This window comes from Bombus vosnesenskii, unplaced genomic scaffold (assembly GCF_011952255.1).
Source record: "Bombus vosnesenskii isolate JDL3184/JDL3185 unplaced genomic scaffold, Bvos_JDL3184-5_v1.1 scf7180000013605, whole genome shotgun sequence".
Taxonomy (NCBI): Eukaryota; Metazoa; Arthropoda; class Insecta; order Hymenoptera; family Apidae; genus Bombus; species Bombus vosnesenskii.
In genome coordinates, this window is record NW_022883144.1 from 430,605 (window position 1) to 444,284 (window position 13,680).

At 34.0% G+C, this 13,680-nt stretch overlaps 3 protein-coding genes across 5 annotated transcripts in view; 2 read left to right on the forward strand and 1 right to left on the reverse strand.

Annotated features, from left to right (window-relative positions):
• Positions 1–6,497, forward strand: part of LOC117238758 (putative transcription factor SOX-15) — an 81,988-nt gene extending 75,491 nt beyond the window's left edge. The window contains exon 10 of the transcript XR_004494259.1: positions 6,488–6,497. The gene's annotated coding sequence lies outside the window, so the exon portion shown is untranslated. The remainder of the gene's footprint in view (positions 1–6,487) is intronic.
• Positions 312–3,905, reverse strand: LOC117238762. Of its 2 annotated transcripts, none has more exons than XM_033503933.1 (4): positions 3,317–3,905; positions 950–1,427; positions 683–777; positions 312–538 (listed from the first exon to the last, which is right to left on the reverse strand). In XM_033503933.1, the coding sequence occupies exons 2-4, from the start codon at positions 1,154–1,156 to the stop codon at positions 436–438; spliced, it is 405 nt and encodes a 134-aa protein (XP_033359824.1). In that variant the 5' UTR covers positions 1,157–1,427; positions 3,317–3,905; the 3' UTR covers positions 312–435. The 2 variants fall into 2 exon arrangements, with proteins under 2 accessions (XP_033359824.1, XP_033359825.1); XM_033503934.1 differs by lacking the exon at positions 3,317–3,905 and adding an exon at positions 1,587–2,332.
• The window catches only part of LOC117238759 (synaptotagmin 1), a 34,109-nt gene continuing 24,488 nt past the window's right edge, over positions 4,060–13,680 (forward strand). The window contains exon 1 of one of the 2 annotated variants that reach the window (XM_033503931.1): positions 4,060–4,297. The gene's annotated coding sequence lies outside the window, so the exon portion shown is untranslated. The remainder of the gene's footprint in view (positions 4,298–13,680) is intronic. The other variant, XM_033503929.1, reaches the window with a different exon arrangement.

Below are 13,680 nucleotides of genomic sequence, written 5' to 3' on the forward strand. Positions count from 1 at the left end.
ATGAACTAAATAGAAAAGTATACAAAAAAGACGAATAAAATACGTTTTATTAATTATTTAAGTATAATTCATAAAAGATACAATTTACAAAGGTAAGATATATTTTATACAAGTTAAAATTAACTTGCGTTAGGAATGTTGTTTAAATAACTGGTAGTCGAGGAGTTAAATTAAATTAAATTGTTAAATCAAAGAAAATGATATTAAAATAAATATATTGTAAAATGTATAATAAATTAACTACAGATTAAGTATAACAAAATTAATTACAATAATTACATGAAATATCTATTATATATTAATTTAAAAATTCATATATTTTTATTTTTGTAGTTAGCAACTAAATTATATGAAGATAAAGTAAAGTTTGTATCATATAGAAATGGCGTTAATTAAATACATTAACAAAATCGATCTGATATATCATTTTCAAATTCATTTTGCTTCCCGCGGTTTTAAGGAGATAGAAGACCTCTCTTTACTGCTTCTTCTGGAAGACGGTAGAGCTTTAGAGGATTTGCACGATTCAACATCATTTCTGAAAATTTTCGAAACAGTTCTTTAAATACTCCCATTTTTCTCAAATTCGATTTAGGGTATTTCAATATTGAAAAATTTCGTGTTGTGAAAATAATTTATCTGAAAGAACTAACGTTTCTCTAACATTTACACGTTTACTTACTGACATTTCAATCGTAACTCAGTCAATATAGGAGGTGTTGATGGTCTTTCGATAGGTTTTAAATCATATGTTTTCAAATGCATATAAACTGGAATCTGGAAATATAAATTTGTCATAAAAGTATTCCACAATAAATCGATCTATTACATGTTCCGGGTTTAAATAACAATACAAATAAAACAAACGCTTTCTGTATTCAGATTTGAATATACCCGCCTCCAAAACAAAAACCATAGAGTACCAAGTTATCGATAGAGACATACTCACGTAAGGTAGCGACGTATCAAGAGCTATCGGTTCGATATATCTCTTCGGTATATCCGGAACTCGAAAAGAACTACCCAATATAGGCGATTCTAAGCCGTTTCCATAAATCGATGCAGACGATACTTCCTTTCGAATGCCATTTAAATCCGAATCGTTTAAATCGTTCGACCACGAATCGTTTTGCTCGATTACTTCCGCATTTTCCATCTCGATAAAGTAGTCTTTGCCGATAGAATTGGTGAAATTTTAAAGCGCAAGCAGGCTGAACTACTTTCGTTGAAATAAAACTGAAGATCCACTCGACGCCAAGCACTAGCCTCTAAATAATGATTCGAGAATGCTCTTCAACGTTATGTCCGACAAAGTGTTCATAAACTGAAGTTCCGTAAGTCGATATTTGGTCGATAAGTTACACTCTACTGAACAGCGGGTACCATGGAATCGTTTGTTCATCCCCTCTGAGCGTGATTCTTTCATTCTATCAATGAATTTACTTTTTCGTGATATATCGTAACATATGATAAAATTATAAATATCTAAATTCATATAAAACATTTAAAAATTACCGGGGAGAAGCAGAAGTCATACTTTGTATTAATTTATAGTAGATATTATATATAGTAATAGGTAAAATAACCTTCTGTCGATTATCCATTTCTGTTCAATCAGGAATTGATCAAATATACATGCACTTGATAAACATTCAATCTCGATTTTCTAAAAGATGAAACCTCCAACAAAATTTAATTTCTATTTTCGTCTTATTTTGAATCATAGAATCTCCCTGACTTCATTTGTATTACGAATTTAGATCCATTTCAAAAATATTGTTATACGTTATAAGTTTAACAAGCTTATTTTAGAATAATCTGTCCTTAATAAGTTCAATCAACTAAACAGCAAAGGCGAACTATTATATTTTCTTCCTATACTTTCTATCTTTATTTAATTACATTTAATTATATTTTCGTCATACGTAATTATCAGGACCTTCTAACTACATATATAGCTTTGTCTGTACAAGCAGTAATTTAATTGTCTATCCCTGTAGTGCAAAAGAAAATTTAATTACCAGTTACATTCTTAATTTTCTTGACTTCATAAATAAAACTTTTATACAGCATAAAGTTCAAACAAGTTAATTAAATTGAACTCGGAAAATTTATACGGTCAATAAAAATCTATGATATAGTAATTTAATTAGACTTTCTTGCAAAAGATACTGAACAACCTCGAAAATTGCATTTTTCGTTTTAGTTGAGTAATTCCTTTACGCTATAAAATGTTGGTTTGAAAGTAAGTAAATAAAGATACGTGTGTATGGTTTTTTGCGTATATTTGACTGATGAAGGTGGATGTTAGCGACTTCGGGTGAAAAGAATTAAAAAAAAAACAGAACTATATGAAATTTCTGTCGCGTTTTTGCAACTTTGAAGTGAAAGGAATGAGAAATAAAACAAAATAAAAATGGAACAATGCTTTTACAGCTACGAAGCATGAACGACGAAGACAAAAGGAGAAGGGGAACGATTTTTCATGCTCACGAATTTTTAACATAGAAAATGAAGATTAATGTTAAACAAAAGCAACATTGTCGCTACTATAATTTTAGACATTGTGATTACTATACGCATTATAAAACCGAATGAAAATGTACATATTGTGATTTTATAGCGGAGAAGATGAATAAAAAGCAAAATAGAAATTGTAGAGACAATCCAGTAGAAGATTAATAAAATTAACCTAACTTACATTCCTGTTCAGAAGTAAAAAAAGGTTGAAATAAACTGGAAATGTTAGAACATTATTAAAATCTCTTAGAATTACTATCTTGTTTGAAGTCTTAGCTTGAAAATTTTCCAAATGAAATTTCTTCTCTATCTACATCAACCGTGCTTCTAGATCATTGCTTTAATTGGATGATATATGTACATAGTTACAGACAATTTAAGTATTCGTACTATTAATCTTTCCACTATATTTGTGTTACTTGATTTCAAGACTCAACTATATTCAGAATCATATTTTGAATAAATTTTCCAGACACTTTTATCTAATTCATTTCAATTTTTCTCATCTGTGTTTAAATGAAAATATTTTGAAGATCAATATGCAACTGTTGTAATTCAATAACACTCGTTTGTGACTCATGAAAATAGTTTTTCATAAAACAAATAGAACAAATTTTTATCTGTCAATTTTTCCCTTACAATTTGAATTAATATTCATTTCCCTACGAGATTAAGAAATGCTCTAATGTTTATTACTTAACATCGCTAATTATATTTTCGTTAACAATACTTCCATGATACTAAATTTCTGAACACAAAATTCTGATAATCCACTAATAGGTATCCTAATACTTACAAACGGCAGTGTATATAAACACTTGAAGTTTGAAGCGGCTTGAATTAACGCCACTAAATCTGAATGAGCCTCTCTACTGTCTATAAAATCAGAACTGGAGAAGATTAGGGATGATCACGAAAAGGTAGAGGCATCGAAGATAGAGCGTATTCAGACTAGAAAATTATACAAACACAACATCCAGTTACGATAATTTGCTATATTACTGCAACTCGTACAGTTTCAAATTATCGCCACATTGATCATGATCTTTCACGGATACAAAATTCCGATCGATCGATCTTTTCTTTGATATAAAGCTAACCAGCAGGTATCCTAATACTTATGAACGAGAGTGTACGTAAACACAAACTTGAAGTATGAAGCGACTTGAATTCGAACAACTCCTAAATCTGAATGAGTGTTTCTACACCCTACCATTCAGAGAACCGGAGAAGATTAGAGAAGATCACGAAAAGGTAGATGTATCAAAAGTATAATGGAAAAGTTAGAAGGCGGAAGCATCAAACGCCTGTCGTTCAACGTAACGTCTCTTACGACTACAACAACGTTGTGCTGATCGTCGACGACGGCTCGACGTCTCCGGCGCACGCATCTGTCCAGAAGGGGCGGAAGGTGCACAGCGTCGGCTCCGTCGAAACGGCGGAAAACGTAACGTGTTTTATCGATTTCGTCGGGTCGGCCATGTTCGTGTCCGCCACCGGTCAGGCGCACTCGTGTCCCACCGTCGAGAGACCGTGCCACCGATAGATTTTCCACCGTCTACACCGTCGTCGATGTCGCAGGGCGTATAACGATGCGCTTGTAAAACGCGACCGCCCCGTGTGTTTTTTCTTTCCTTCACATCGTCAGACACGAGACTCGTTCACGCTCGTTTTCCGAATCGGTCCCGGTCCGTGTCGAGGTCGACCAGCGAGCAACCAGCGAGCAGAGGAAGCTTGCGAGCATCGTTCGAGAGCAGGCAACCGACGAACAAGCACCGTGAGTACTGTTTTTTTTTTTCATCAAAATATCCCTCTTGCGTTTCTTTATAGCAACTATCTCTTCGTTTAGTGAAAATGTGTTTCGGCTCTACTCGTTGATGATTTTTTTCGGTTTAAATCTGACGAGGAATTTCGGTTGAAGAAAAGTTCTACGGTTTCCTAAGCTCCCTTAAGAGGGCTGTTTCTTCGGTGCTCTCCTCCTTCGTTCAGCTAGATATCGCTTCCCTTTGGCGGTTCTCCGTTGATGTCATAAATAGATGTCTTTTTATGGACTTTGTGAAATTCCAGGTCTTTATTAAACGGTCTTCTCGATCGTGCTCGTAATGGTCCTTCTTAATGGCTAGGAACTATGTAGACGATAGCAAATTAGAGTGTTTCACAACAGAGATTACATGTTTCTTTGATTACCTTTTATATAGAACCGATATTTCTCATCTTAAATCCTATTCTTTTCCTTTTTCGTGTTAATCTTTTGAAAAGAAAAAAGACGAAAGTTATTTTTTTTACATTTTCTCAATATACACTGTACCTCTGTCGCCTGGTGATCAGTCCTAGATAAGGACGAAAGGGTATAGGGATAAAAGGGGGGAACATTTCGTGGGTATGAGCACAATCTAGGCCTTCGATCATCATGCAAAGCAAGCATTTTCGGTCACTTGATCCCAGAACTATTTCCGAGAACGGTCGTTGGACGATATTTGGCTCTGTCGTTTCAAAACTTTCCTTTTTACCTTCGACTTCTTCGTTTATCGTCGCTCTCCCGCTCGTCATCGTCCCTTCGTAGTTCGTCCATCTCTTCGGAACCGTTCCCCACCTCTTTACCCTCGCAGTCCTCGGCGATTTTTCTTTGTGCTCGACAGCTTTTGTACCGATCGTGCACCAACCAGTCAACCGTATCGATATCGATCCACAATAATTCTATTCCTTCGATTCACTGCTCGTAGCCTTCTTTTCTTTTTTATTCCTCATTTCACCGTCGTTCCTCGTCGTGACATGAACGTTTCTCAGCTGCACACACCACTCGAAACGTCGACCAGTGAAAAACGTGGGCGAGCCTGGCTAATCGATTTGCCTCCTGGCGTGAAATTTTCTGCTTCTAATTTTCTCAAGTGTTCCATGTCGCGACCCGATTACAGGGCCAATCCTTCCGCGCAAAACGAGCCAGCAACCAGTGAATAAAGAGACATTTCATGGACTCGCGGATCCCCGCCTTTCAAATTCCCTCCTCTCTCTCTCTCTCTTTCTTTCTCTTTCTCTTTCTCTCTCTTGCAGACCTTTGTTGTCGCAATGATAACACGCTTTCCGACCGTAAATGCTTCCAAAACGATCAGTAGTATTTTGCCTCGCGACTCTAAAATTTGAATTGACCCTGTGCCGATAAATTTTTGCACGAGCTAGTCGTTCACTCGTATCTTGTTATAATTGTTTGGTGAGATGAAATTTAGGCTTTTGGCTTTTTGGTCGGTTTTGATTTGGAAGCAGTCGACACCCAGTTCCGCCGTTGCTGAGTGGTTATAGGTGGATGGTATCAGTGATCGATTTGATTCACTGGTAAATGGTTTAGGTTTCTTCGTGCTTTTTGGTTGCTTGATGGTCTTTTCTGTGCGAATGCATTTCAGCGTTACTTGAGAATATGAAATTTAAAGAGAAGAGGGCTTTGAAGATTCTGTTTATTCGTGTCTGTTATGAAATCTTGGACTTCAAATTATTGTTTTGTACAGAGGATAGTCCTTGATAATTTTATTTCTGACACTATGATATTTTATTATATTTTGTTTTGTTCAAACACAAACGTGCGTATATTGCAATATCTGAACACTGTTCTCGAAGACATTTAAAGATATGTGGAAAAATGCTTCATTATAATCGTAGTTATTCTATTTTATGATATTTAACTTATTTTTCATTATATCGTACCCTTTCTTACTTGTATATATACATTCTTAAAAGAATATTTATGATTCTTCATTGTTTAGAAAAAACTGCATAAAAGTTTCTATATTCTGCAGTTATACGTGGTGGTTTCCGGCGCTATTGACAAGCGATCAGTATGTTCAGCTTTTGTATAACGACTCTACGTTATTTTGTTTCGCTTTAAAAACATGTTCTATCATGCGATTCCTTCGACATTTCATCATAAAAGTCACTACAAATTGTACGTCAATATGTGAATAATATTTCATCCAAGTAAACATTTCATATCTGCGTCCTTTACTTTACCATTTAACGTTACTAAATTACATATAAAGCGTAATTTAGTTAGTTTGAAGGATCCTCAATTACTTTATCTCATTTACGTCAACATGGTCGAGCATATAGATTTTAATTTAATCTAAAATTTAACAGATAAAATTTGCAGTCGCTTAAATAGTCAAGTAAAAAGATTTATCGAGAAATCAAATTCTAATTATCTATATATTTATATCTATATAAATGAATATTTTCAAGAGAAAACTGGGATTTAATTCAATCCACTGGTGCATGAGACTTGTCAAAAATTTGTGTTCATAAACGTTTAACCAATTATTTATTGATTCATTCTTCACACTGCTAAAAGGCTTTAATGATCAAATAGAAAAATTCATCGGAGAACAAAATTTTAATTACCATGATCCTCTTGCGCAATGATTTATCAACAAATAATCTTAGTGAATTGGCAAATTATAGATTGTAGTTTGTAGACTTCTCTTGCACAATTTTATGTCAAATAAACGTAGAACTCATAAAATTTGACGCTCCTATGCAAAGAAATTTGTCGACACTGATAGCTTCTAACTTGTGATTTATAAAAATGAATAATATTAGTTAAATAACATAAGGGTCTCCATACATTCATAAACAAATACGATCAAGTATATTGAATTGTATATTATAATCGTATATTGACATGTATGTGAGATTTACAGAATTTGTTTTACAAACCCTCGATTAATTATGTACCTTATATTTCTTAAATCAATTATCTACCAGTCACACTATCGATAAATTCCAACAATAAAAACGAAATTAATTGAGAAAATAGATAGCAAATTCTCATTAGCATATATTTTAATATGCAACAGAGAATGAATCAGAGCGAAGACGGATAAATGAACGATGATCGCGTTGAGAACATCCTTGAGAAGGATCTAGGCCAGTCGATAGTCTAACGAACGCTATCGTATAATATAGAAATCTGTATCAGAGTGAATTATTATTGTGATAAAAAGAAATAGTTATACTATCCCTTTACATATACTACGCTAAACGTAGTTAACGTGTCCTCTCTGTATAATGGAACACCGTGCGATTCGCATCGAGATTGAAATTATAAACTAGTGTAGCGTTTCGCGTGAGTCAACGAAACGTCAACGTAATTGCGAAATCATCCGACTGTGCCTGTCCGTGATACGAATGCAGAAACTGGCTTTATTAATACCGCCGTGTTAATTCAAATTGGCGTATCTGTCCAAGAGTTGGTTTTGACTTTTAGACGTTAAGAACGAGTTTTAGCATTTAACGATCAATCGTCGATTTCGCATAGGAATACAAGACATTATATCTTCGGTTTTTATATACTGATACGGCTTTCTTGTTTAATATGCGCATAGGTAAACCATTTCTGAACAGTATCTGACAGCAGTGATTTGATTTAAACGAAAGTTGCAAATACGACCTTACGACTTAGCAGAATTATGGCTAGAGCTAATTACGGAACTTAGAAACTTATCGTTTATATTTTAACGACCAAGTAGAAAATCGTAAATATTGAAATATCTTAAAATTTTGAAACTTTGGCTTTTATCTCTTTTTCTAAGGAGATTTTAGTTCAAAATGTTTGTATAACCCTCTTATTTAGAAAAAAATAACTATTCAAATAGAGAGCGACAGGTCATGAAAAATTCAATATTTACATCTAAAATGCTATAAAATTCATTCAATACATTAATTCGAGGAATTTTCATATATTTCGTGAAAAACATGTTTATATAATCTTTGATCTAAAACTTTTTCATTTAAGAGAAAAAGAAAAATTTTTAAGGAGAGAAAGATAAGCCGAAGTAATCATTTCAATTCAGTCAGTATCGTTTCAATAAATTTTCATATATATCGTCCAAGAAATCTACAGACATTTTATTCAGAAGAAAAAGAAAGACGATCGAAAGAAAGTCAAACAGGTCGGAGCAATTTTATCGTACAGAAATAAATCGCTATGATCATTTTTAGCCATGTCACGTCGGATTATCGTGACACAACTATATTGGAGGAACACATGGAAAAGTACTTTTTAGTCGAGTAGAATGGAAACTTAGGAATATCTGAACACTTATAGACGAAGAGACTGGAAGAGTATAGTTAATATTATTGGACCAGTATCTATAAGTACGTGGTTGTATCGATTCGTGCTTCAGCGGTTCTCTTGTATCCATGAATGTACTATAGACTATGACACGTTTATACATGAAATCTAAATTCTATATTGAATTAAAAACGCAATTTAAAAAATAGGTCAGATTTATAAATCTTGTAGATTTGACTGTAATTTTTCGTCCCTTTTCTAGTTAAACATTTCAGAACAAGCATTACCGCATCTACTATTTTTATAGTAACTTCATTGTATTACTATTTTTACGGCAAGTCCATCGTAAGTTCCATATTATGGTAAAGATTATGTACTATAATAATTGTAATATGCTCCAATTAAAATCCTCGTTATAACATACATAGCTTGGACGTTATTGTAAAATCAGAATGTAAAGTCAACATTATATTCCTAAATACTGAGTAATTTCCCATCGTAGTTTTAAAATGAATATAGTTCCACCTGAATATAAGTGTTGCTTTAATTCCTCGTTTGGTATTTTTTTGGTATTTTTTTACTGCTTCTTTCGTTGTAAATTCTGTTGCAATCAATTTATAGGATTTCATGAAATTTTACACCAATCACAATTCTATTACTTTGATGTATCAAGTCAAAGACTGAAATTTTAATTCAAAGGATAAGATCATTTTTGAGGCAAGATAACTTTAATTCAAGGCATGCGACCAATAAAGATAAAAATATTTTAGAGGCAGATATGTTAATTGGCATAATTATATTAAATATTATATATTAAATTATCAAAGTTAAATAATTTTGAGAAAGATTAAATGTCTTGTTGTTTCTTTCTTTCTCGAAGACTCGTATTAGTTTAAATCAGATATACTAAAAATTATCTTCTAAAAATATATAATTCTGTCGGATTATCAAAATTAAATTGTTATTCTACGGCCTTATATAAAAATTTTGTTTATTCTAGCATAAATTTATTCAAAGCACACGTCGATCTAGCTTTCTCAAATATCTGCACTTTTAAAGAACGCATAACCAATTACAAAGGCAATAAAACGCTCACTGAAAGAAGAAAACGAGTTTAGATGACAGTGTCAGAACTCGAACTAGCGAGGTCCTACGGCTTGTCTTCAATTATAAATCTAATAACACAGAACGGTTCCTTCAGTCGCGTTTAACGTTGTGGGACGGGCAGTTTACGGATGGGACGAGAAAATGTGCGCGATTTTCCTGATTAAAGAGCACTTCCTTTGAAACACTTCCCTTCATTCTTCTCATCCGCTTCCATAAGCTTTACTTTTACAGTGAACTTTACGCAACTATTTTCTCATGATCGTCTAAATATTCTGAACTTTTTCCCTTAAATGTGAATCTCGTACGATAGCTACTCACGCATATAATTTTTCATTAATTTTTTGATATTTAAATGTATGAAAAATATGAGAGTGATTTTAATATTTCATAATTTAGCGTGAAATAAAGAGCGATAAGTTTTTCTTACGATACGAACTTTTTGAGATTTCCATAGTGATAGAAAAAATATTAATACTACGTGAATATTACGTGATTGACTACTATATACACCTTAAAATTTCAGTCCCTTACTTTCTAATATCGAAACTTTTACATTTCTTCGAACGAATATCGAGTTACGTTAACATATCGGATATCCAGATTTTACGATAAAAGTTAATATCAAATTCCATAACGATGCAAAACATGCTGAAACTCAGGCTATTGAATTCCACTGGTTTCGAATCGGTCGAATCGATTTTTCAACTAATTAGCAGTTATATTAATCCCACAACGAAAAGAAGATATAATTCCTGCAAAAAATACCATGACGATCGACTTGAATGATGTCAAGCACACTCATAATCGTCTGTTCAGGATGGAAAAAGAGAGAAGAGTCGCTTGAATAAAAATCCCCCGAGGCAGCTTTGATCGTCTCTTGAAGAATTCAGTTCTCCAGCTTTTTGATGAGCTTTTGCGTGTTTTGGAAATTTGATGCCCAAAGCTTTCACGATCGAAGTGCGCGATCATAATTAAAATTTCAAAATCTGTCGAAACATTTTCCTCTTTCACTTTGAACGAAGTTTATACGCTCGTTACTTCACGGTGAAGAGAACCTAGAATATTTCCCGATTCTGAGGCAACCATATTCTGTGTATTCTGTGATTAAAGACGAAGTTGAAATTCTGTTGAAGTTGTAGAAATGTTTTCTTAGCGGTTTCCAAACTGGAAGTTTAATTGTGACACTATATGTCTAGTAAGCAATGTTACTGTCTGACCATTTGTAGGTAATTGTTATTTCGTGTATGTCTTTATTTCGATTAAAATTTTGTTTATTTTGATTAAAACGAAACAAAAGGCTAATTTTATATTACAAAGAATTTTTGACTATTTTAATGATATAATATAGACCAGAAGGTATTGCAAGCAGCATCAAAATTTCAATGTTTGTGTTACACAATTAATATACATATTACAAGATTCAAGTGTATAATTAAACACACGATTTGATTAAGCAAATTTATCTAACTCAAACACTTTTTACATGACTATCACGAGCGAAACGCATTTTCTTAGATGTAACGAAAAATATACATATATAACTATAAAATAAATATGAAAGTGTATACGATATACAGGGTGGTTGGTAACTGGTGGTACAAGTGGAAAGGGGGTGATTCTACGAGAAAAAAGAAGTCGAAAATATAGAATAACAATTTTTCGTTTGAGGTTCTGTTTTCGAGAAAATCGACTTTGAATTTTGGCTCGGTACACGTACACTTTATCGCGTCTCGTTATAACGGATCTCACTGTAGATTTTTAAAAAAATTAAAAAAAAAAGAAAATTAAAAAATGTTTATTCTATATTTTCGACTTCTTTTTTCGCGTAGGATCACCCCCCTTTCGCTTGTACTACCAATTACCAACCACCCTGTATATAAAGATTCCTGCAGTCTATTTCCAAAATGTATCTGTCGATGTTATGAATAAGGAGAATCACCAAGATTCGGTAGCAAACAGTATCAGGAAGCCGCCATTCTTCGAGATTAATAGCTAACTAATTACTACAATCTGTTAACGAATGAAACTTCTATAATTCGCTTCTAGAACTTTTACCAAAGTAAACACTATACTATAAAAGACTGTAAAGTAATTTTTTCGAGCGATTTTCCGGCCATCGCGAGGTTCGTTTACGTCGGTCACTAGATGTGAACGATAAGGAGTCGGCGAAGCTCGTAAACGCCGATTGCGTTATGAAACTACTGCGAGCAGATTCGAGACGCAGCGGTTAAATCCCATTGAAAGATATCCCTATTGATTTTACACATTCGCCCGTGGATATATGAGACGATAGGAAAGACGAGGAACGGCAGGAGGCACACACGCCGCACGGTTTCTCGCGCCAGATTCATTCTCGTCTGGATCATTTCGCGAATTAGCCTGAATTCGTAAGTCAAACATAATTAGCAAGCTTCGTGAATTCCAAGCACGTTCAGATCCAGCTCTTTATTTGCTCCGTAACGTTCGCTGCTCGAAGATCCTGTTACGAGCTCGCTCGTGATGCTGAATCGTATGTTCACGCTCATCTTCGCACTCGCAGTCTAAGCGTTTGGAGTCTAAACGAATGGAAAGTAGTTGCTATGACTGCTATTAAGCTGATAATTGCCTATGATAAATGCTTAAATTATTTTCACATATCTGGTAGAAAAGTGAAATACTTGAGATTTAACCTTGGAAAAGCGGAACTTCTAGAAGAGCATGCGAATCAAAATGACGTAGAATATACATACGTAACACGTGTAATCACTTACTAGAGTATTCGAGCACTTGTCGTGGAAGTCTCTTATGAATATATCGTGCGTCTTGTAAAAAAAATTTTGGAATTTCATCAGCGATGCAGCAAGTACAAAAGTCACAACATAGGATCAAATAAGAGGAATGAACATATTCTTTATCACGTTACATTATATAAATATTTTTGTGTTTGAAAATGTATAATGCCAGAGGTATTTCATTCTAAAATTTGAGAAAATATTTACCCAAAAATCTTCGTCATAGCAATTATCTGCAAAGTGCGGAAAACAGGAAATCCTTGAGTATCGAAATAAATAGTACATGTTCGAGAAACATGATGCAAAGAGAAAAAAAATGGTCAACAACCTCAGAGAACATCAACTTGTGTACGTAAATAAAAGAATGGATATTAATTAAGGAGTAGACACGTGTGTACTTACATCGGCTAGAGTTTAGCCGGTAAACGAGCCAGTATTAGGAAATCGATGCAATTGTTCTGGAACTTTAGATACGAAACTCGATTGTGGCGAGAAACTATCATTACGACTAAGTGGTTAGCCGATCCCCGGAGGGTTGAGTGACGCGTGAAACCCTGGAAACACGACGCCGTTTCATACCCACGCGTCTCACAGTAGCCATAGCCAGAAGAGTACAGCTTCCATTAAAATTCGTAACGCGCTTACGTTAAAGTGAATCGTTCTATCTACGTTTCTTTCCGTATAACGTTACGCCATAAATAGAACGATGATACCTTACGTTCTCACTGGACTACGAATATTTATGCAAATTTACCGTCGCGATTTACCATCGCGTGAAAAACGTACCTTCAGCCCAGGAAGAGCACAAGTTATTTCGAGAAGTTTCTAACAGCGGAAGTGGGATTCGAAGACAGCGAAATTAAAATGTACGTTTTTCTTCATCGTTTTACATTACATGTTTATGCAAACTCACACGTCCTTACGAATATAATTAGAAAAAATGGAACCTGGGCAGAGATCAGTTTTGCCCACCAAATATTAGAATGGATACTGCACCTTGAATATTTTATACATTTTTGCATATTACGTACATCTTGTGCATTTTTTCATCTTTAAATTTTCCATAAATGCATACAAATCCGCAGTCTAGTTCTCGTAATTTTATCGTGCGATCTTGTTCTTCTTCCATGGAATAATTATTAAATTGCGAGGAGAATTTTGTTATGGAAATGTTTTTTTGTAAATCTTGCTTCGGGAAATTTCAGTATAATTCAGTATAAAGAT